The following is a 25,338-nucleotide window of genomic DNA, read 5'->3' on the forward strand; positions in this document are numbered from 1 at the left end:
TCTTTTTTTCTTACCAAAACGACCGCCGCCACCCAGTAGCTTCTTGATGGCTGGATAACGTCGTCCGGAAGCATTTCGTCTACTTGATCGCGGATGGCCTGGCGTTCTCGCAAAAATACATAAGGACTTTGGCGCAAAGGTCTGACGTGTTCACCTCTGACGATGCGGTGCCTGGCGAAAGGAGTTTGCACTTCCGAAGCTAACGAAAAGCATTCGCTGTAATTTTGAAGAACGGTCCGTATCTGGTCTTTCCTGCTTCGGGGTAGTGCTGGATTAATATCGAACCTAGCTAGGAGGGTGGCCTTGGTCAGTTTGGTCATTTGCGGGCTCGTCGGAGAGGGCGAATACATCGGTGATGTCTGCTAATTCGTCGAGGAAGGCGACCTTGTTCTCTTGTTGAGATCCCGGTGTTATTCGGTGAGGTTGGTTACTGAGCCTGTACATTCTGGAAGTGGGTGATGCCTCTTGCGATGCCAATTCCTCTATTCAGTAACAACTGGATATTTGGTACCCACAGGACGATGACGCTGATCTGAGCAGTACACCCAATTCTCATCAAGGACGTTGAGAGCGACGTGATGCGTCGGAGTTCGCGTAGCAGGTATGGCTTTGTCCGTCGAGAGCTTGATGCGTTTTGAGCGAAGGACGATGATCGCCCGATGTTCATTCAGAAAATTCATACCGAAAATCATGTCACGCGAGCACTGCTGTAGAACGACGCAGTTGGTAGATTAAGTACGTCCATTTATTCTAACCTTTGCGGTGCATAGCCCCGACGGCGTAATAAGGTTATCACTAGCGGTACGAATTAGCGGGCCATCCCAAGTGGTCGTCACTTTCTTGAGCTGGGCGGCGAATGCTCCACTGATGACAGAATAGTCAGCTCCAGCGTCCACTAAGGCGGTAACCGTGCGGCCGTCGACAGCAACTTTGAGATCATTTGTGTCCTCGTATTACATATAGGCTTCGGTGTTCGATCTTGGCTTCTTCATTTGATGAGGTCGCGGCCGGGGCACATCGTTGTCACTTCGCTGGGCGGCGGCATAAACATCGAGTCCGGTCGTGTTCTCGTCGACGTTGTCGTCGTGTTCAACAGCCATTTATTGGCTGCGTGGTCGTCACTCGTCGTCGTCGGCGGAGGATCTTGGTGTTTCCACCGTGAAGCAGCCTCACCTCCAAAGTTTGCTCTATGTTTTTCCCCTGCGCGGGCTAGGAGATCTTCCTTGCACGTAGCTTCGTTCCGGCGACGTAAAGCTGGACCTGGACGGCGATGGGGCGCTTGACAGACGACTTGGCGACGCGTGCTCTCCTCTTCGCAAGGAGTCGTTGATTTCCTGTGGTCGCTCGCCAGGATGGGGTCGTGCGGCGTCGATGGCGAAACCGCGCAGGCCGATGCGCCTGTACGGAAAGTAATGAAAGATGTGTCCAGCCTCACCCCCATGCAAGCAGTGTGATCGGTTGTTAGAAGTCCTTCAGGCGTCGCATTTCTTGGGGCTCGAGGGGCGTTCGTACGTTTGGCGGGCGGTGGCCAAGGGACGGCTTTCGGGAACAGGACGGTAGCGGCGAGGGCCTGGAAGGTCACGTCGGTGCACAGGACGACGTAATACAGCAGCGTAATTCATGCCTGTTGCTTCTGGCGTTTAACCTCTCGGAGCCGTCGCCTGAGGAATGCCCAATGCTTGCTGGACTTCCTCTCCGACTGCGCTCAATTGCGACGGCAGAAGTCGGCATAGTTCTTCACGAACGACTTGACGGATCATTTCACGGAGGTTATCTCTGCTTGTCGGTGCGGTGTCGTAGTGGTTTGCACACAGCGTTTCAAGAGGCCGGTTGTAGAGTCGCGTCCTTACCTCTAAGGTATTTTTAATATTTGGTGTTTCCTGGCAGAACCCTGCAACGGTCTTTGGCGGCTTGTGAAGAAGACCTGCAAATAGCTGATCTTTTACACCGCGCATCAATAGGTTCACCTTGGTCTCTTCTGTCATGCCGGGATCGGCGCGGCGGAAATGACGCTTGATCTCCTCAACATAAGCGACGATAGGCTCATTTCGGAGCTGATTTCTTGATTGGAGGAGGGCTTGAGCTCTTTACTTTTGGAAGGAACTTGCAAAGGCGGTCAAAAACTCCGCTTTGAATGTCTCCCAATCCTTCAAAAAAGTCTCGTGATTTTCGAACCAAGCTCGGACAGGTCCCTGAAGAGCAAAGTAGATTTGCCTGAGTTTCGCAGCGTCGTTCCAACCATCGAAATCAGCCACGCGGTCGAAGCGGTCCATCCAGTTTTCCGCGTCTTCAGTGGGCAGACCTTGGAAGATGGGGGACTGCAGGGGCTCCGCTAAGACAACCTGTGCTCTTAACTGGGCCATTGCGAAAGTTGACGCCTTCCAGGGTCGAATGAGGTCAGGCAGAAGACCGTGCTCGGGATGGAACCCTTGAAGTCGGTGGCTGGTTCGGTGCCCTGTTGGCTGGTCCCTCAGGGTGACAGGAACGGGGTTGTGGTCTTGGCTTGAGGGGTTAAACCGGGACACGAAAGCCAGCACCTCCACTATATTTCACATAGTGGTGACAATGCTGTCGGCAGCTAATGAGGAGACTTGACCTTCACAGGTCTCAACTCTTTATTGGGCTGAATTACATCCGCAAAAGAACTGAACAACTCGGCGGCGGCGACAGCAACAATCGTGCTCAGCGGTCGTCGATCTACTACTCCGTCATACCGACAAACACTCAATTTATATGCGGCGAGGAAACGTCTATAGATGAAGCCGCAAACAGTGACTAGCACAACCTAGAACATTGCAGAGACATACGCGAGTGGCCGAAATCTTCGAGACACATCTCGGCGCATCTTCTGCGACGAAGAAATTGATAGAGCTGCGTTTCGCGACAACGAGCATGATCAAAAAAAGAACAAGGAATTGATACGCGTGCCAGAATCAGATTGACAGGGTCGCAGGCCAGCGGCTGTCGAAGAAAGATAGAATGTGTGGACGTTCGGGCACGTTCGTAGAGCCCTGTTATGTATATTCGATCCGGGGACCGGTTTTCGGAGACTAGTGGCATGCATGATTGAGTGTCATGGCCTGCGTCTGCCCATTCGAGCTGGTAACAGATGCTGCGTGCGTTTACGCTTTGCAGAGTTTCTTTTTTATCGTGCACATGCAATCTTAGAGAAAGCGAGATTTCCACGTTCAGAGAGTAGCGCTTGTATACATTTATTCAGTCAGTGTGAACAGCTGCATGTAAATCGATGCATCACCCGTATGGTGTTCCCTTTGGCTTGAGTAGTGTGCGAATGTGCCAAACACTTGGCGAAGTTATCCCCGAGACAGCCAGACTATCTACATTGGGTACAGGAAATGTAATGTAGTGTATTCCCGAAAGTTTGATGCCAGGAAAGATACTAAAAGTTTTCAGAAGCCTAGTAAGAATAGCTTTAAGTGCGATATTGTTTTGCTGCAACTACTTCAGCTCACTTGGGAACAATAACGCTGAAATGCGTAAAGATTTGCAAAAAAAGCAAAAAAAAAAAGAGAAACCTGTTGGCGCGAGTAGACGGTTCTTCTCCTTAGAAATAAATTTTATCATCTTGCTAAATGACGTCCGACCGATCGTCGAGAACTTTCAACTCACAACGTATTATCGTGTAGAAGTATAGGCGTAAAATCTCACCATTTTATTACGGGCAACCTTCATAAACGGTACCACTTGTTAAGAGGCGTTTTAATCTCGATGCCTTAGCTTCGCGAGTATTTGTATGAAGGTAAATACTGCAGCGCAAGACAGCCCTATAAATATTTTGGCTCTTTATATCTCTATGACAATGCTGCATTACCAAATACAGCCACAAAGCTGCGTCAATGGCTTTGCTGTCTCCGATATGTTTATGCTGCCGCAGTATACTTCGTTACACCCTTTACGAAAGTAAGCTTGTGCTGTCCAATAATTGCAAGTGGGCCCCGCTTACCGCTGCGTAGTAGACGTATCCTTTGCTCGTGAGGGGCTTGCCGTGCGGAAACGGTGTCATCAGGTCACACGCGTACTTCTTGGTGTTGGATATCCTGCGCAACAGGACACATGCTGCTTTGTGCATGCATTTGCGGTGCACAAATAATTACAAAACAGTTGCATGGACTCAGAAGCATGAGGAATTAGCGTGTGAATTTTATTAGCGAGGGTGTGCGTGACTCTCATTTCATCTTGCACAAAAAACATTTCCGCGTCCTTCCAAAAAAAGAAACAATTGATGCGATCTGGTACAAGCTGCGGCCGGTATGCGAGGCAGGCTGGTTCATTAGATGGTTCATTAGAAAGGCCTGCACATTAGTGCTGCAGTTAGAACGGATAATGATTCTCCAGGCCTGCTTTGTTAGCGTACCGGCACGAACGTGCCCCAATGGCCCAATCACGCAGACGGGACATGGTTAGCATGCAGTCTTTTCAAAGCCGGTCAGAACGGGCTACAGTCGCCACAGACCCATGTTTTCCAGTATATAAATAAAAACGGTTACTTCCTCAAACCTTCTCTCTTTATGTTTGGTGTGTGCTATCAGGAGCGATTGGCATTTCTGGTTCGTTTAAACTTTGTTTACCCAATAATATGGAGCCGGGAAAACAGCGCAAAGTCGCTTAAATGTGCTTACTCATCTGCATTATTTTCATGTTGCACGTGCTCAATGCAGGCTTTATGAGATGAGACTGTGTACTCACCCAGATTACTGCGCGGATAATTATCCAGGAGGCACGTGTACGTACGCGAGAAATATGAGGTTGGGGGGACATTAAGCTTTCACCTAACTCTATCCTCACTGTAGGAAAACAGGCTGTTTCAGGGCGATGTAAATTAAAAGACGGTTGCCACCAAATCATAACACTGTTGCTGCCACAAAGCAGAATATAGTCTAGCCAACAGAGCTCTGTTTCTAATGACGTAATGAAAAGAACTAAGATGTATGAATTTTACAAAGAAAAAAAAATACTTTATTGCCAAAGCCTAGCTGATAGCATCGGTCAATTATTCACAAAATTAATGAATATATTAGGCCAAAAAGAAGAGAAATCATAAATCTTGAAATTATGTTCTATGATTTACTGTGCTGTAAACAGACATCCAGTTACAGAGCTATTGATGGCCAATTTATAAATTGGTTGTTAGCAGGAAGTGCCGTTCCAGTCACTTTTTCAGTGCAATGCGCAGGAGCCTAGGAGTAAACTCGATTGTACCATCTTACCGAGCCTAACTAGGAAGACGCGGACATGTTAATAAGTGTCCGTACGTGGCAGGCTATTCGAGGTGAGGGTGCAAATTGATGAAACAAAACACACACTGACGCTGGACACTCGCGCACAGAGATAGTAGTTCCGCAGTGTGCACCTCCGAGAAATTTCAAGACAAAAGCCTTCCTAGGCTGGTGAAACGAAATCCGGTGCGCGAGATCTGTGCGTGAGATTTCGCGTTCTTTGTTAGTGTTCCATGCCATCTGCAACCCCACTATTGTACGCGTGCCAAGGAACGCCACTCGGCAGGACCGATGGTGTACGATCGAAACGCACACTTGGAGAAAGTGTGACAGATACTGCGCCTTCCCTTTTCTGTATACTATTATATTTATATGTAGCACTGCACAAAAGCCGATAACAGGCAAACAATGAGACATATAACAGGAGAGGAAGGGTAGGCTTTCGCCATTCTCATATTAGGAGACATCTAAGAGACACTCCTGATCTCAGATGAGCCATGATAACCTATGACTCTGGTTACCATAGATACAATTTTAACTTTTTACACGGCTGTTACTTCAGATAACGCTGAAGCTGCAGTGTACAACAGGTGCGAATGTCTAAATTTATTATGATGACAACGTCGTATGCCTTTTGTGTGCCTTGTACTTTCAACGTAATTAGGTTTTCATGTAACTCTAACTGATATTCGAAACTCTGGATCCTTGTATACGACTCCTTATCAGTTGCATTACGACTATACATCGCTTTGCATCCAGAGGGCAGAAGCTGTGCGCACCATGACGCATCTGCACGCACCTGACGCAGGCACAGGGCGGGTTCTTGTCGCACTTGTTGAGGCAGTCGTAGACCTTGTGCCGGTCGGGAAGACGTCCTGCCTTCTTATCGTGGCGGATGGTGCCGGCCGTGGTCAAGTAGCCCTCTCCGAGCACGTAGCTTGCCTGCGAAGGTTTTGTCCGTGTAAGCAACCGCGCACATTTCTCAGCATGGGCATTATGCACACCGGCTTCTACTTGGATATCTTAGCGGCTCCGTTCTTCTGACTCTGAGCAGCATGTCGCGTATGCGAACCCGCACGAGGCGACCGTATTTTGACGACAAAATAAAGACATACCCCAGTATTTAGGTGTGATTGCACGTTAATGATCCTCGAAAGGGTCGAAACTAGTCTAGATGCCCGCCACTATTGCGCACTGGCGAAGCGCTGACAACCAAAAATGCTACTTAATCCTTTAAAGATGTCGAGTGGTGCAGGACGATTACGTAGCTTTCAGCTGTAGGCAGGTGTCCTAAAGCCGTGAAAGCGGATGATTCCTTGATTGATTGATTGATTGGTTCACATGAAGGGAAAGGCGCAGTATCTGTAACAAGTGTGACAGATACTGCGCCTTTCCCTTCCTGTCAATCAATCAATCAATCAATCAATCAATCAATCAATCAATCAATCAATCAATCAATCAATCAATCAATCAATCAATCAATCAATCAATCAATGATTCCACATACAGTTCTCCCAACATATAGACCTTCAGCTTTAAACCAGACATGTCTGGTTTCGTCCTTCGTTCTTTGAGCGCTAGCTGCACGTTTGGGCTTGAGTTTTCAGCATGCTGATGTCATTCAAATTCGGCCGTCGCTAATGGTGACAGCTGCAAACGACGCACCTGGGTTGTAAATCACTTTTTCCTTTTCCAAACTTCGAAAGGAACAAATTAATAGTCTACATATAGTTTATTACACATAAAATATATAAAAAGTTTAGCTGTGCATTCAAATGTGCTACAAAGGCCTGATTAAAGGAAGCCCGAACATAATTTGAAGATAGATATAGTGAGATGATGTGCATTACTTGCTCATAGTTATGATGACAAATTACTTGCCGTGTGCAAAATTGTGACGAAACAGCGCTAACAGCTTGGATCGATGACACGAGTATTATATCGTTTCTCTATCATCTTGAAGAGTGGTAGAAATCTTAGTCCAATGGCGTTGTGCGTTTCTGTCCATCAGTTGGAAAAAGGAAGCTTCGGGCCCCGCCGGGGTGGTGCAGTGGTAAGACGCCCGACTACTGTGCCGGAGTACCCGGGTTCGAACCCGACCTCGGCGGCTTCGTTTCGATGGAGGCGAAACGAAGAGGCATCGTGTGCTGTGCGATGTCAGCGCCCGTTAAAGATCCCCAGGTGGTCGAAATTACTCCGTAGCCCTCCACTGCGGCTCCTCTTTCTCTCTTTCCACTTTCACTCTCATCTTCCTCCCTTCCCTTACGGCGCGGGTGCGGTGTCCACAGAAAAACAAGTGAGACAGTTACCGCGCCTTTCCCTTTCAATAAATAAATAAAAAAAAGGAAGCTTCGGGACGGATACGCATGTCAGTGAGGTAGATAGTACAGCAGGTGACGCAACGCCAAATGCATTCCGCGCGGCAATTTCCGCGGCAACCAGTTTTCCCCCCGTAGGCCGCCTGGTGTGCAGTGCCACAGACCGAGCAGTGTAGGGATATTTTGTCTGTGCATGCCAATGGTTAATGTGAGGCGACAGCGCTCGCTTTATCTGGACTCCTGCTCGCCGTCTAGCTCCGGCAGCAGAGCCCTAGAGCTCTCGAGTGCTCTCGAGGTTACCGGTGGTGCCACGTGAATAGCGCAGCTAGAAAATGCGTGCAGTACAGACAACACTAAGCGAGCTGAAGGGCGATTGCGCCGTAAACGCAGCTGTTCTGCGTGCTGTTTCAGCAGATTGAGTGGGGCATTGCACAAAACAGATAATAAACTGAAACATACAAAATATCTGTATCCCCTCTCAGCGTTACATCGGGTGCAGTCTGCACCTAAATCACTAGGCTAGTATACGTCTCCGCGTGATTTTCTTACAGAGAAGCCTTGCAAGTATCTTCAATCTTGTTGAGTCCAGCACTTTTGGGTGTCCCATTTAGTTCTGAGGGAACTGCGGGATATAGTAAGATGCAATTATGAACATATTAATGGGAATGGTATATCTTAGGGTGTGTAGCACAATCTTCGTTTTGTCTTTGTCGTGTGCTCCGCGCGGAGTAGATAACAGTGCCATCAGAAATCAGTCGAAGAGTTTTTGTAGTACTATAAACCTACAAGCGTCCTAAGGGAGCATCGGCGGATTGTAACCGTTCATTCTAAACATATGATAAAAATTGGGCTCATAAACACCCTCTCACTGAAAATACGCTCGCCCAGATTTTATGAAATGTACGAGATCTTTGCAGTTCAAAACGTAGACCGATGAAAAGGCACACGTGCACGGGTACATTTTCACAACTCTAGAGTTCTACAATACCGAAGGATGCTGGCGACACGTGTGCTGCATAAATAGGTTCATCATTCTACTCATTGTCTTTGTTTTTTATTGCATATGATTAGGAAACAGGCCGCGAACACAAGTTGTACTCACAAAGTAAACAAGCATCAGCGCAGTCGCTGCGGCACATTTCACCAGAAATCCCAGGGAGCAGCAGCTGTTGACCTGCAGATTGCAAGAAAAAAAAAAGGGGGCATTTATCATAAATTTCTTCCTCAATAAATGCGCTATATATAATAACTGTGTCACAATAGTACTTTCCACTCTGACTGAACTCAATATGCTTTGAGGTTTTCAGGAATGACTGAACCATCCGATGCTGCACGGCCGTTTTGAATGACCAATGAGAAGTTTCCTTCGTGTGCGTTAGGTGTCAAAAATACCTTAATATAAACAAGCATGTTTTAACGATGATCTGTCATGCCCTTTATTATATTTCTGTGTTGATATTTGAGGTTTTAATGAATTCATTCGCTTTTATTTTAAGCTCGAATGTGCATGAAAACTCAAGAGCGCTTGAGGAAGGGCTTCGAGCTAAGCAGTCTCGGGCTCAATTGCACTTGAATGTTGCCGTATGACAACCTCGATCTGCATTGAGTTGAACGCAGATTTTCAGTGAGGATAGAAAGTATTCGTGTAACAGAGGCATTACATTTTCAGGCTTACGTTACCTCTGCATATGATTTGAATGTTTGTTTAGGCATAAACTGCGGTTTAAAGTATGCTTAGCATGTGCAGGTTATGTTCCGATTTTCATTCGGTTGAAACCCACAGCGTCAGGCTGCTTGCCTCTGCATTTGATTGCATGTCAGAACGAGGTGAGGTAAAGTAGTAGAATACAGACGCGAGATGTTCTGAAACCGATCTGCAAAGCGCGCATGTGAGGACTTGAAGACTCGCGGAGCTTCCTTCGTTCAAGCAGATATGGACGGTTAGCACGGTAACTGCTGAAGTTATAAGGTGACAGACGTATGAAACAGCGATCAACTTCACGCGTATAGAGAAGTGAGCCCTTAGTTTTGGCCCAGTCGGCGAATACGTGTCGTTACGTCAACGTTGGATAAATATGGCACACTGCTGAAATAAAAACGAAACTTCCGAGACTTGGCCATACCAGCTTACATGCGAGCACTGTCAAGGTGCACTGTTCTTCGGCGGAAGACTGCGACCAGAGTCCTTCAATGCTCCTATTGGTCAGAAGCTCCCGCCGGAGTTTCACATAAAGCCAGCGCTGGCCGCTAGAGGCGTAGCTGTGCACTAAAGGGTAAAGCCCCTTGATACTAAAGGGAGACGCCACAGGAGATACCGGCCACCGTCTTATTGCATTTGCACTTAAACGCTCGATATATTTCAAGAATGCCGTGCTGGGTGACGTTTGGATGTGCTCTCTATTAGGCAAGTGCAGGAGCGACCAGGAGAACGCTAATAATATAAAAATTTCTCACCGGAGCAGAGGTCACGCGTGAAAAGAACTGCCAAGCGTAAAACTATACCGTGAATGAAATTTATACCGTTTCAGGGTGCACTTAGCGCTCATTGGACGAGGCACAACGCCGTTTACTTGTCTCCTAAAGCTTAGCAGGCAAACGAAAACGCCACCGTGGTCACTGTTGAGTCATCACCATCATCAGCCTGACTATACCCACTGCAGGGCGAATGTCTCTCCCACATTTCTCCAATTAACCTGGTTCTGTGCTAACTGCATCCACTTGACCGCTGCGAACTTCTTAATCTCATCCGCCCACCTAACTTTCTGCCGCCCCCTGCTACGCTTTCCTTCCCTTGGAATCCAGTTTGTTACCCTCAGCGACCATCGGTTATCCTCTCTTCGCACTACATGTCCTGCCCATGTCCATTACTTCTTAATTTCCACTAGAATGTCGGTAACTTGAGTTATTTCTCTTACCCACTCTGCACGCTTTCTATCTCTTAATGAATTATCTCTATGAATTTTTCGTTCCATAGCCCTCTGGGTTGTCCTCAACTTAAGTAGAACTCTCTTGGTTAGCCTCCACGTTTCAGCCCCATAGGTGAGTACAGGCAAGATGCAACTGTTGTATACTTTCCTCTTGAGCGATACCGGTAAGCTGCTAGTCATAATCTGCGAGTGCTTGCCAAATGAGCTCCATCCCAATCTTATTCTTCTTGTTATTTCCTTTTCATGGTCCGGATCTGCGGTTACTACCGGTCCTAAGTAGACATATTCGCCTACTATTTCCAGTATTTCGCTACCTAATGTAAACTGCTGTTCCTTCCTGATGCTGTTGAACATTACCTTAGTCTTCTGCATATTGATTTTCAAGCCTACCGTGTTGAGTATCGCGACTTAAAGGCGCGGGATGTTCGTCGGCCGATAGCAGTTAGCAAATCGTCAGCAAACACATTTTTTTGGCTGTCTTTGCCCTATTCACACCATGGTAATGGCCATCGGTGCGTCGATTGATGCCACCACCTCGTCGAGATCGGAGCAGTCGGGCGCCAGTCGGCCTGCACGTCGGAGCGGAGCCTAGCTGGGCCCGTATTCTGACTTTGTGTCGTTTTCGCCCTCATCTTATTGGTGAAAATTTCGCAGTCGGAAGTGGTGGGAACCGAACTGGCACCCGATTCCGGTGTTTCCATTAGTCAGGTGACTCCAGTTGAGAGCGAAAACTGCGCGTATGGAAACGACGCCAACTCGGAATACGCACCGTGCTTAAAAGCCGCCACCGTTTTCTCTTGGCCGCGCCAACATCGCCGCGCGCGGCCGGTACGGTTTCCCTAGCGTTAATTGTGATCTTTGCTTCAAGCTTTTTTTCTGCCGCTTCTGTCATATGGTATAGACCGAGAGCTGGCCCAGGAGTTGGAGGAAGAAAGAAAAGAAGAAAAAGAAGAAGGAAAAGAAGCAGAAGAAAAGGAAAACGAAGAAATAGAAGAAGTAAAAGAAGAAACAAAAAGAAGAAGACAGATAACTTGGTAGCTTGTAGAGGCGAACGACAACAGTGACTTGCTAGTACAGAAGGTTCGTTGGAGCGCTGTCATGGCGGCACATTAAATCCAAGTGTCCGCAGAAAAATTCGCTGCAACTCTCACAGCTTTCGTTCTATCACTAGGTTCAAACGATGCATAAACTCCCACCAAAACTCCTATATAATCTTAAAGTTACCAGATGTAACCTTTTGTCACGAAATCGGCGCACATTTTTATCAAGCCGGCGCGGCGCGAGGCCCGTGCGGCGCCGCATGGTTCCACAAAGTTAGAGAAAAGCCTCCTTCCCCGCGCGAGAGAGCGTGTAGCTTTGTACGCGTCGCCGTCGGCCCCTTTCTCATCACCCGGCGATCACGCGAACTCAACAGTCTGGAATATGCCAGAAAACTCCAGAACATTCTATGGGACCTAGCCAATGACGACGCGCGGCTCGACGGGAGGAGAAGGGAGCGCTCTAACCAGCGAAGCTAAGTGTGTGTGCGCGCTAGCCTTAGCGCGTCTTAAAGGCCCACTGTCCACCCTCCGGTCGAAAATATTTTCTTCCCCGGTGACTGTGAGACATCGCCCCTGGAACGCAAGGCCGCAAAATGTTTTTGAAAAGAGTGACTAATAACGCAGTTACAGCCACCTCAATCACCCGATTCTATCCTGCATCTCTCCTTCCGTTCCCTCGCAAAGGTTTTTCACTCTCCTGCCCGAGGTCGTCTAGCCTCCGCAATACAAATTCCCCTTCCTCCTCCGCGTTTGGCGGGAGGTGGGGCGTGGCTCTCCGCGAGCGCGAAAAAAAAAAAAAAAAACTGTCGAGGGAGCGCGCGCCGCTGGATTCAGTCTGGCCGTGGCGAGGGAAAAGCGCGCTGCGAGCGGTAGACACCCATCCTTCTCCCGTCAGTCAGCTAGACGGGCCAATGGACGTCGTTCCCGATACGTACGTCGTTATCGGGGCCCGTCGGGCCAGCGCAGGGAGCGGTGAAGCTGGCTTCTCAAAGGAGAGCATGAGGGAGCTTTGAATTGTATTTTCGATGCTTTGCGGCGCGCGTGTCGCTGTAGAATTTTGCACAGACTATCTCCGGTACCTGATCGAAACACTGGGCTCCTTTTCTTAAAAGAGCCTTCCCTGGACAGGGGCCCTTTAACAGACAGACGCGGCGCTCTCTATTTATTGAGGCCGCGCCGCTTTTGCAGTCAGTCAGTCAGCTAGTGTTTGCGACGTGTTCGCTAGTGCTTCGGCTGGACTCCTGGGAATCACCCGCTGCTGGAAAGCCCACGGATCTGCGAGGGAGCGGCGCTCGTCTTGCATGGCGGCCATATCGTGACTCTCGAGGCGTCGGACTGCAACAGTGCCCGGTGAACAATTTGGTGTTTGTTTATGTGACTGTGGTGTTTCATCTGTGTTGTAAAGCCTCTGCGTTATTAAATACCTCTGTAGTTGCATGCTTAGCGTTTGTATTCTGTGAAGCTCTCGTCTGTGCATTTCTAGTGTTCTTGTGAATGCCTTTGTATCGTCTCTTGCTGTGCATAAATTGTGTTTTGTTTGTTACTTCTGACTCCAATTCTTACTCTGGCTTGAACCGGCGACAGCTGGGCACCAAACGGCCACCCCCTTCTGTCACTACAAAGGTAGTTGAATTCCGGCTGAGCTTGCCACGCAGATCGAGGGCATCTTCTTTGCGACCGGAACAGCTACCCCCACTCCCTCTAATTGTGTCTGGGAGAGTGCGCACCGTTAAGGGCGCATCGTTAATAATCCCACAATTATTAACTTGTGACACCTTTGCCCTACTGACCATTGTAAGGGTTACAAATAGTCAAGGCTACTTCTATTTTATACATAGGTCACATGTTTTTGAAGCGACGTAAACTATAACAGTACACTCCGGTATGAGGCTTGTTAACAAACAAGAAACCACTGACGCCAGTTAAGCAGGTGTGTGTGTGATATAGCCGCAGTCTTTCGCGCAAACATTAAGCCTAAGAAAGTGGAGCAATGGGCATGTGTAGCAGGATTGAGCGCTGTTGGGCAATTAGAGCTGTGAATGCATTGCAAAAAAAGTTGTGGGAGTTTAATCATGGCTTGAACTTATTGATAGAGTGAAAGCTGTGAGTGTTGTAGCGACTTTTTCTGCGGACGGCCGGGTTTAATGTGGCCCCGTCACAACTTTCGAACGAACCTTCCGTCCTACAACTCACTGTTGTTGTTCGCCTCTACCAACTACCAAGTTACCTGTCTTCTTCTTTTACTTCCTCTTCATCTTTTCCTTCTTCTTGTTTTTTTTCTGCTTCTTGTTCGTCCAACTCCTGGCACAGCTCTCGATCTATACCACGTGACAGTTGCTAGGCAACCCCCCACACGGTGCCATCCGACGGCTTGAAAACCTAGCGCAGTGTAGCTTTCACTACAAAAAGAAAATGTTGTGGGGATCACTTAATCTCCGCCTTTAAGTGTGACGCGATAACGTAGGATACCAGCCCACATATGAACGCCCTTTTTGACCATATCAACCCGCCTGTGTGGCCTAGGATTAACGTGAATGCAGTGGTCCTGGCACGCTGATTCTGATATGACCGTATGAAAGGAGAGACCCGAGTTGGCAGCTCCGGCCAAGCGTAACGTCAGGCAGCCGTACGTGCAATCAGTGCGTCAGCCGCCATGTCAGCTGCCTCGTCTGGCTACGTTGATGACGGGAGGATGCCATTGTTGGGAAATGATGCCGTCTCTACACAAGACGCCTTGAGAGCTTATGTTTAAAAAAATAGGTCCAGAGTATAAGTCTATTATTTGGAAAAAAATTATATCACCGTTCTCGTCGTGAAGAAATGCACAAAAGTATAATTATTTACCCTGAAAAAGTTATTATCTTTGAGGAAATATCTGCGCACTTCTCGGCTATCAAGCTTTTAACTAAAACTGGAAGGCGGAGATGGTACTTTTTATGAGGAGGAATAAGGATAAATTGACGAGGAAGATTTTGGAAGCCTGGGCGATATCTTTGGTTGGTGATGATTGTGTCAGCAGGCCTTCTGTTCTTTTATCTAAGAGATAGAAATACTTTCTAGATCACTGGGAGGACAGCGAAAGATGAAGTGGTGTGTACTTAGAAGTTTAGAAGGAATAAGGTGTTGGTGTACAAATAATTAATTGCCAGTGCAGCACTTTTCCTTGTTTATGTGTTTGTGTTTGTGTGTGCGAGTCTGCTATGCGTTGTCCCCTATTCTGCTGCGTGATTCTTCATTGCAGGCTTGTAAGACTCAGATTCACCCCTGCTGACAAACACTCTCCAAACGCCAGGCCAAAGCATGGAGTAACTTTTAACTAAAACCTATACAATCCCCAATTATGTAGCCTATATTTGGAAGGACTGTGTTCAGACAATGCAAAAAGTTTGGTAACAAAGGCGATCTAAATCATATAATTTGGAACGGTCCAAAGTCCCCACCCTCGAGCCACTTCATACTCGACTCTGGTCATCGGGAGGCTCTACTGCTCAGACCCGATCCGGGGATACAGATAAAGCTAATCCAACTGGCTGAAAACGCCGCCGCTGCCCAAGAAATAGCTGCTGTCGTTTAAGCGGGGGACAGCCATTAGGGTTTCTCCTCTATATGCGTTGGTAATAAAGTTTCAGCACCACCACCTCAATATATTACAACTGGGTCGTAAGATCTTTGTGTGCTATGGTTCACGAAATACTGTAGCGAAATACGCTACTGAAGTTGAAAAGTTATGGCCTGATAATGTGCAATCGTCGAAAATTTCGAGCGAATTGCGTGTCTGATTGCTTCGTCATATGCAGTACTAGGCTGGTTTGCGTCTGCCGAGCACCGTATTTTTATCCTCACGCATAGGAAAGATAAGAAAATCCTAGCGTGCGTTGATTGCACTATCGTAAACTTTGAGAAAAACCATAAACTAGATTATCCCAACTGTAACCATTTTGTGCAGCCGGTGTAGCTCATTAATGCAGTACTAAATTGTAACCGGTGAGAGTATAATGGCATTGTTTGTTGCTCGTGTCTCCTCAATAATGAAGAAAGCTTTAAAACTTTTAATTTTTCGGTCATTGCCTGTAATAGCTAACGGAAGCAATTTTTTCTCAGGACAATTGTCATGTAAATAGAAATAGCTGATTTATGCTTTCGTGCATAAATTTACTCGGCACTTGCAAACGTATTAGGGTCCAAATATTTAATGTCTCAGAGGTGACTTTACAAGATTGTTAGTTGCAATTGCCTAACAGCTTTGTCAGAAAGCCTGGTAGAAAGTGCGATCTTCAATCAACATAAAAAATATTTAGTTGCGTTATATTTGTTCTCAATTCAGGCAAGAACGATTGTACTAGGAAATTTTAACAGATGTCGCTGCTACTTTGAGATAGGAATGTGCCGGATGCTTTTTCAGAAGGTCCAAAATTTTACGACAGAGATAACTGGCTTAAGATTTGTTTTAGGCCTGCGACCACTGTGCCTGAGGCTACGTTCGTGGATTCCGCTGACACCCGGTAATGGGCAGATTGCTTCAAGTTCGCTAATTAACCAAATGCTTGAACTTAACTTTTAATTTTCATTTTAGGCGGTATATTGTATTTGCAAAGTTGGAGCTCGTCCTCCAAATGGCATAGCCGAGTAAAACATTCCTAACAAAAATTGTAGCGCACGTTACAAGGGCCATAAATTCACCCTGATTGGCGCTTTCACACCGTATAATACAGCGCATGTGACGTAGATCGCTCCCCCCAGAGATTTCGTCAGTGTGCCGGCATCACCTGAATGCCAGACGGGTGCGCGGCGGTTCGGGGTCAATTTGGCATTTGCCATGGCCTCGCTGAAAGACGCCGCGTCGGTACCCAAGGCGCGTAGTCTTTGCACTAGCCATCTGGACTCAAAGACCGCATTGGACGTGCTATCGCCATCTATGTACCGGCAACGGCACCAATCGATGCTATCGCCATCTATGAACCGGCAACGGCACCAACCTTTTCATTCTTTCTTTCCTTCTTTCCCCTCACCGCTCTGACTATATAATACCCCTTGATCTGGAAATAAACCATCGTACGTTTGGCCTGGCTACGCTGTCAGATGCATCACTCGGGAGCGGCGTTCCCATTGACTACGCCTTTCCAACAGTGGCGTTCCCATTGACTGCGCCTTTCCAACAGGACGAGTGATATATTCCGGACACTGCCGCTTGCGCTGTGCTACAATGTGTTACAATGAAAGCTGTAAACTGTGAGGTACACCCGCCCTCAACTAAAGGCGCAGTAAAGAGTTGAATTTTCGAATCAGAGCGCTGTGTCGGTTTAAGAGTTGCCGCATGCTTCCTAAATTTTATGATCTGTTGATTTGTGCCATAACGTTTGTAAAGCAATCCTCGCACAGAGATTTTCAATCAATCAATCAATCAATCAATCAATCAATCAATCAATCAATCAATCAATCAATCAATCAAAGTGATCTTTATTTGTAGGAAACGAAATACATAAAGAATATTTGGACCGATAGCCGGGGGGCTAGTAGACGGTCCAGTACAGAATAAACTTGGTCAGGCAGCCGTAATGAGCGCATACAAACACACACACACACAAACATACAAAAAAAAAACGACTCAAACAGACAAGCAAAAAGAATCAACAGGCACGGAGAAAAATACTTTTCAGCAAGCAATTCATAGGCAATTAATACAAAACGCAAGCGCACACACACAAAAAAAATGGGGGGGGGAGGGGATCATAACTCTCCTTGGCTGTTAATAAAGAACATTTTACAACTCATTTTAAAGTTACCTGCAAGTTTTACATTAATAGGCAACGTGTTCCAATGTTTTGCTCCAGAAAATTGTACTAAACGTTCTCCGTACCCATTGTGGCAGGCAGGGAGGTTGAAATTGCCATTTAATGCGTGTCTTGTATTGCGAGATGGCAACAAGAAAATATCAAGTGGCAGAGGAATACTAGTATTAATGATGTTATTTACCAATACACAGATTTTGTATTTAAGCATTGATTCTAAAGAAAGTACTCGATTTTCTAGAAATAAATTATTGTTGCTGCAGTCGAAAGATACGCGGTATATTATACGCAATGCTCTCTTCTGCAGTCTCTGTAAGGGAAGTAGATAAGTTTTGTACGTTTGTCCCCAAGACTCACAGCAGTAGCTGATGTGGCAGTGAAATAACGAAAAATACAGGGAACGTAGTATGGTGTACGGGAAATACCTTTTCGCCTTGGTAAGCGCGTAGCAACTGAAAGCTAGCTTTTTAGATAGCTTATCTATCTGCTCTTGCCAGTGCAAGTGTTGGTCAAAGATGATACCAAGGTATTTGAAAGAACAAACTTGCTGAATACAATCGTTGTTTAGAGATATGTGAATCGTACTAGGGTCAATGTTTCTTCTCTTGGAGTGGAATACTACATATTTAGTTTTATCTACATTTATTGTTAGTTTATTAGCACGAAACCATTCTGAAACATTAAACAGTGCGCTTGTTGGCCTTTTTCTATCCTTTGGCGGGACGTGCTTGTCAGAAATAGCGCTAAATACAAATGAAATTGTATTGAGAAGTCTCACTGTCATTTGCTACATAAACAGTGTCGCATGCTCGCTCGCAACCGTACGGTGGAAGGATGAGGATTAGCCCGTACGTAGCCCGATGTGCGTTTGTAATAATAAAGCAATGGAGACCTTTCTGAAAACTTTTCGTCCTGGTAAATAATTACTGTCATTTAGAAGTGAATCCAGCTCGTTTATTGCTACATATGCGAAATAATTGGTAACAGATGCAGAAAGCTCGTATCGGAAGCTGGAAACTGGCCGCCATACATTATTATATGCACGCATATGACTGCGTAAAGTGAGAATCCCGTAGTCGAGAGTCACAGCAGCCTCCGGTTAACAGCTTATGCCTTTATTTAGGCAGAAAAATTGCTTCTACTCCCTTGTACTCACGATTTCGATTACTACACGAATTAGGAGGCGAACTTAAGAGAACAATGTTTCAGTGTGGTTTTTGTTTTCATTATCTAGGTGAATGGAATCCTGATAGTCCGAAACAAAAGCACTATTTCGTCTTTTTTCTTTGCTTTTCAGCGAGTGTTCTGTTAGGAAGCAGTTGCAGCCGTCTTCTTCATTTTTCTGAATGTTTAAATTAAGGTGACAGAAGACCAATCTTCTATAAATGAAGGAGGTTTAAAGTATTAATGATAAAGTAATTCAAGACAAGTCATAGGTACAAGTAATGCGATTGATCGGTAGGCCATCTGGAGCATCATTTATTAGAGTGCATTGGTATCACGCCAAAGCAACGTCAGGGGGACGTCATCGGGACGATGGCATGACGGCAGCATCGGACGCAAGGAGCAAGCGTTCAATGCGTTCAATGAATAAAATCACAAGGTAGCGGGTGCCTGCGTCAGCGTCACCCTTCCTGCACCGTTCGTTGTATGCACCGGCTCACCACTGATTGCGACATGTATCCGCTGGCCGGAACCAACTTCTGGCCGGGCTGCTTGGCGCATATGTTTCAGTGCTGGATATGGCAGCGTTAGCGAACATCAGTGGCCATTTATGGAATGAATCAAGTTTGAAATGGAAAATTGATAAATACTTCTTAAAAAAAGGCCTTGATTTGCGGACAAAAAATTCTGCATGTTTCGTCATAATGTATTCCAACTCCTACGCCTTTTTCTGGAATATGATTCTCTGAGCAGCTGCTTCACCGAATTAAGGGGAAAGCACTTATCAGGGAGTTTTAGAATAGGGGAACCCAAGGCTGGGGCCCCCAAGAAAAGAGCATGCCGCGGCGCAACGTTCGAGCCGACCGGCGAGTTTTAGAATACCTAGGGGTTTTCCGGACGCAGCGACTACAGCGCCCAGACGGTAAACCCTGAAAAGCATATAAATATATAAATGCCAACAACGCTATTTTATTAAGCAGAAACTCCTGTCATTGCACAAAGCTATCTTAAAAATACCAGTTATATAAACTGTTTTCTTCAGACAAGATGAACTCGGCCAATCTTAACCAATCCATGCTTAGCCGGGAAACCTTATTTGAACCTTCCGCGCTTTAGGACGCCTGGTTACAGTGGCTAGAATAGGGTAGCCTGGTCCCCACGACAACCAAACGATGCGAACTCGCTAAGCCTAGCACCACGGTAAATCCGGAAGAAATTAGACAATATGGGGCGTTTTATCACTTAAATTTGGTGGTGCGGGCATCATGAGACATAGCACAAGCTTCGCTGGCCTTTCGTTTGCCGTGAACGCTTGACACCATGGAGCGGTAACGACGAACGTGTGCCGAGGCGAGCGGCCGCCGCTTGGCCGGACGTCGCCATGTTCCCCACCGTATCCGGCGATAGGGTCCACGCTATTTCGCCGAGATAGGGTGACCGTCGTCCGCTGACCCAAAATCCCAAGGCACGCTTGGGTTCTGCGCATGCGCACTCGCGCCCCGCTATTACCCTATCACCCTAACCGATAGGGGTCCCCCTATTTTAAAACTTCCTGTTGGAGAAGGCTGGGTAATTTAATGGCAATAAAAATATTTGTGAAAATTGCAGCAGTTTTTTGCGATTTCTCAAAAAAGAAAAGAACATTACGTTAGCTTTGCTGGCATCTGCGATAGGAACGCCAACAGAGGTGCGTTGCTTGCTTGTAAATCTAGTATAGGCTCTTTCGGAGTTTTTGAATAACTTTCACTTCAACAGTGAAGTGAAGAGACGTCTCCAATTTGTCAAATTCTGTCTTTATGGTGTTTTTTTCTGTTCATTCAATTTTCGCGCCAATTTTTGAAGGATCTGAGAATCTCTTTGAAACCTCTGCTTTATTCCTCAGCAGGCGCTACAGATTTCTTGCTTCATCGTAGCTTCGATCAACGAATTCTATTTGTACCATACTGCGCGTCATTAAAAGGCACAAAGGGGATTACAAAGGGCATTGCAAGGATTACAAAGAAAACCAGCGGAATATAATGTCAAGTGGAGGTTTCCGTACAAGCGAAATGGAAGACGATACGATACGATAAGCTTTATTTCCATCAAAGATGGAGGGAGACGAGGCTAAAAGCTGCGCCCGCAGCTTGACTGGTCCTCGCCCCCCCTACATATAAGAGCGACAGAGCGACAGGTGGCACTTGACAGCAAGGCATACAATACCAATGGAAAATACTGGTTACACAAAAGATATTGGCGTGGACGCTGACAAGGACGACAGCAATGTGCAGTGGCAAACAAAAATTCTAGGCCCATAGTGGAGTCTAAGAAATCGAAAAATTAGGTAACCTTGAAAAAGGAGATAATATATACAACTCTCTTGCATTTGAAATCAATTTAGCCACATGCACACACAGCATTCCAAAACAAAGAGAGAGAAAAAAAAAGGAGTATACTAATGCATCAGAAATGATATCACCACAAGATAACACCACAAGAAAGTCATATCATTTCCAAAAGTTATACAATACTAATACCGAAAGAAAATGTTCTTGAGCTGCTTAACATTCTGCTGTAAAATGTCGGCATTATTAGACAAATAGGAATTTAAAAGCGATGGGATACAATATTTTAGTGTTTGCGCACCGTAATTCGTTCTACTGAAATCAACTTTGCAGATTTCGGGTTTCCGCGTAAAATCTCCAGACGAAAGTTTGGGAGTTAAGTTTCCTAAATTTGTTAGGATATTACTATTCTGCTTTCTTCGTTTGATTAATGCGAGCCATAGATTGTATTTCTACATGTCTTTCACTTGCAAAAGTCCCAGCTTTTGAAACAATGGTTGCACATTAGCGTCGTACATAGAGTGTGTAATGATTCTAACTACCTTTCTCTGAAGCCTAAGCATGAACACAAAACAAGGTGCAACAAATTAGCAACAAAGGTGATCTGTCAAGGACGCATTCAGTCGCGGAAAGAACGTTTTCGGATGTTAGGCTGCTCTCCATTGCTCTTACACCTTGCCGCAAACCATAGTCTAAGCTTTTTTGTTAAACCTTGAGGCTACAGATTCGGTCACGATTCAATTTTTCAAACATTTTCTTACTGCTCGTGAGGCATTGGTAACAACCTGGTTCTTCAAAGGGCGAGAAAGTAGTGCCACAAGTAAAAAGAAAAGCTGCAGGAAAGAAGGTGAAAACGCAGATTTCGATACACGTGGGCATGGCAGAAAATGGAAACTGTAGCTGCAGAATATATGAAGAGTCTGGAGTAAATTGCAAGAAGAAAGACAGACATGAAAGATAGAGGAGATAAGTTGACTCAGGTGAAGAGAAATAAGACCTTTGAAACCCCCCTGGGTAGTTTTGTAGAGAAATCGAAACTATAGATCATTTTTTCCTCTTCTGCCGCCGGGTCGCATCTCTCCGTAAAATTTACTGAGCGACTCCCCTTTCGAGATTACGCCTATACCTCTAACCATTCCTGTCCTCCTCTCCTTCGGGGCAAGCGTCATGGGATATGCCTTAAACCAGTGTGCGATACTATTCATGATTACATAATTTCATCAGGCAGATCCCTATCCTAGTTGAGACTTCATTGCTTTTTCTTTTCCTTTTGTTTCTTCCAAACTCAAGCATCCATATTTATCTCAATACACTAGTTGTTGACCATATTTATTTAGAATCTATAATGTGCCCTGGCCAATCCTCCGCCGTGGATATGTGCCATTTAGACCGAGGTCATCATCATCATCTTGAGGTAACAGCGCGGAACGTGGACGGGAGCACAATATCAGAAGACGAGACAAGACGACAAGATGCATAACCAACATGCCCAAGCTGCTATTCTAGCTAACATCATCATCATGTACCATAAGTTTAGAAGACAACAACAACCTATATGTAAAGTTTTCACGAAGGAAGAAGGATCTCAGAAGGACCGGTTCTAGAGGGCGTGTTGTCGGGCTAGTTGGTTCTGCATATTTAATAAGAAATTTGCGCTAATATTTGGACGGGAACGAAAGGAAAGAAAACACACACGACGATTGGCACGCGCTTGTCAATCGTCATGTGTTCTTTCTTTCCTTTCGTCCCCGTCCAAGTATTAGCGCTAATTTCTCATTAAATAAAAAGAACCGGTTGTTAGCGTTTTGCGACTACAGGTACTACATCACATTCTCATCTTTATCAAGTATGACCATTCAGGAAATTCTGCTGTTCTTTTAGTACGCGCGCAATGACAGGCCATATACACAAAGTCTTACCGCTGCGCTCTACTTATGGCCGTATGTAATTTTGAGGCTGTGCTAATTTCGTGCTTCATAAATTACAGAAGTTTATGTAGCATGTTCGCCAAATTACATCTGTGTGCAAAATCTGTTCTCATTAAAAACTCGTCAAGGGACAGCAGTGAACGTTTAGCGAAAACGGAGCATGCCCACCAGAGAGCCCGCCCACCAGAGAGCCCGCCGAGCAGAGATGTGTGGTTAAGCTCTTGCAAAACGAAGGAATGATTCAGACGCGAGTAATTTGCATTTTCGGTTAATGTGGGAGACGAGACTGCTGAGAGGTCGAGTAAAAAACTTAAATGTCAGTGAATATTGAGTGCAGTTGAGTACGGTAAGAGTTCGTAGATCGCTGTCACCACACAACAGACCGTTCAGCAGACCTCTAAACGCAGGCGCTCCGTTCGGATTGACCATTAGCCATTCAATGAAGGAAGCAGCTGACTAGTCCCTCAAGTCGCACATCATGCTGATCAAGGAGTTTCAGATGACAAAAGTAACGAAAATGTGGGTGGCTAGACTGTCGCCACTCACACAAGCCCCATTCACTCGAAAAACCAGCAGAAAATGTTCTGTTGCCACAACCGAATTTCGCGCAGTGTTTGACCGCGAACCTATTTCGCAGCATAATTTTGTGTAGATACAACAGAAAATTAATACAGAATATAGATGACAGAAAATATTTACCGGGAAACTGCAGGGATAAGGAAAGTACTGGTGGCCTACATAAACATCTGGTATAAGGACAAACTGCGGAATATTTTCTGCTATTTTATAATGTTATGTAGTTGTTCGTTTTTACGACTTGTAGAGGCTGACATTTTTACAGTGTCGTTTTCGGAGGATTTCAGAACGACAAATTATAAATTATTGTTTTGCGATATCGGTAATGATGCACAAATCATGACTTCATCTTTATGTTCAGTCCATGCTATAGTAACGTGGAGCATGCTTCGGCAATAAAAGCTTTTGCCACGCATAATTAACCTAGCGCATATTAAGAAGCATACGCCTAACAGCCTAAGTAATAATTACATCTTTTCTGCGCCCTGCCGCTGTGTCTCAGTGGATAAGGCGCTCGACCGCTGTATCCAAGGATGCGTAATCAAATCTCGGCACCGCCGGCCGCTGTTAATGGGGGCGAAAAGGAAGGCGCCCTTGTGTTGTGCGACGTCAGTGCACGTTAAAAAACCCCAGATCGCAGTAATTTGCTGTCCTCCTCAACGACTTCTCTCATAGCTCGAATCACTTTGGGACATTAAACTGCATAAACCTAACCTGACCTAACATTTTCTCCGCCGAAAACGTGATAAAACTGCGAACACCAGAAGGGTGCTCAGTAGTAAGCACACCATCAATTTTATTCATATTCTTTTTGTACTAGCAAGACAAAGACAACATGTACATGAACTACGGTGCGGAATTCCTCTACATGGAATAAATAATTCATTATTGATTTTTTTTTTCTCTTCGTGCGGTTCTGGTTTCCGTCGTCAAACGACGGCTGTGGAGTCACGGTACTCATGAAAAACTTCAATATAACAGTTGTTTGTTCATTGTTGGTGACTTTACACATGCGAAAACTAGTTCCAATTAGAATCAATAAAACAGCAGCCATACCGAACGTTTTGTACTGTCATGCTGTACAAAAACGCATGGGAGTATTTATGCGACACATCAAAAACGGCCAGCGAGAATTTGATTGGCTAATCGCGCAAGCACTTGAGGGCGAAGAAATAATTTTTTATTTCAGCAGATCCGAGCGACGATCGAGGCAAGCTACGCGCGTAAAACTATTCGCGCGACGATTGCTGCCATCACTTTCGCGTGAACGTTTACGTACATCCAGTTCAGCCTTTGAAGAGTAAGCAGCAGAGATAGATTCTAGGGATTGAGCATTTTTGAATTAGGAAGGGGGTGATCTTATATATATATATATATATATATATATATATATATATATATATATATATATATATATATATATATATATATATATATATATATGTATATATGGTGGTGTTCCAACTCCACCATTGCTGATCGCGCTGATCAGACGAAGACAAGTGCCCTTGTCGTAAGCTTGCGTATTGAGGCTCCCCCTCAACTTTTATTTTATGCTCTTCCATGCGTTGTAAAGAAAAGCACTTAAGTTGTTTGGTCCTCTTTTATTAGGACTAGCACCAAAACAGGCAGAAAACTGCCAGAAAAGCCAGCGTGGGGCGAAAAAAGCACGCGCGGCGCTTGCGTCGAGCGTTTCACCACATTTGAGAAACGTCTCTTTCTCCGCGTGAGGAGAGGCCGTAGCTAGTACACTATAGCCGTAGCCTAGCACTCATCGGCGTCAACTCCCGCCTCGTCCTCACTCGGCGGCGATGGTGACTCACCCGTCCGGAAGATGTCAGTCATGGAGGAAGGAAAAAACGTAGGAGAGGCCCTGAAGTCACTTTTTTGAAGCCGGTATGGCCGCGCGGCCGTCGCTGCAATGTCTCTCCTCCTCATTTACCCTCCGCATTTTCTTCCTCCGCGACACTCACGTACCTCGGGTCCTAAGCAACGCTATTGCTAGTGGTCCGAGCTTACATAGCAACAGCGATGT

General features: G+C 45.8%; 1 protein-coding gene across 1 annotated transcript in view; it reads right to left on the reverse strand.

The window, feature by feature from the left end:
- The window catches only part of LOC146200477 (uncharacterized), an 89,639-nt gene that overhangs the window by 10,395 nt on the left and 53,906 nt on the right, over positions 1–25,338 (reverse strand). Inside the window, exons 2-4 of the mRNA XM_084592374.1 lie at positions 8,658–8,729; positions 6,037–6,179; positions 3,965–4,058 (exon numbers count right to left, since the gene is read on the reverse strand). Of these exons, the coding sequence (XP_084448500.1) occupies positions 3,965–4,058; positions 6,037–6,179; positions 8,658–8,729 (309 nt within the window). The remainder of the gene's footprint in view (positions 1–3,964; positions 4,059–6,036; positions 6,180–8,657; positions 8,730–25,338) is intronic.

This window comes from Amblyomma maculatum, chromosome 2 (assembly GCF_055883805.1).
Source record: "Amblyomma maculatum isolate TAMU_Amacu chromosome 2, ASM5588380v1, whole genome shotgun sequence".
In the NCBI taxonomy this organism is placed as follows: domain Eukaryota; kingdom Metazoa; phylum Arthropoda; class Arachnida; order Ixodida; family Ixodidae; genus Amblyomma; species Amblyomma maculatum.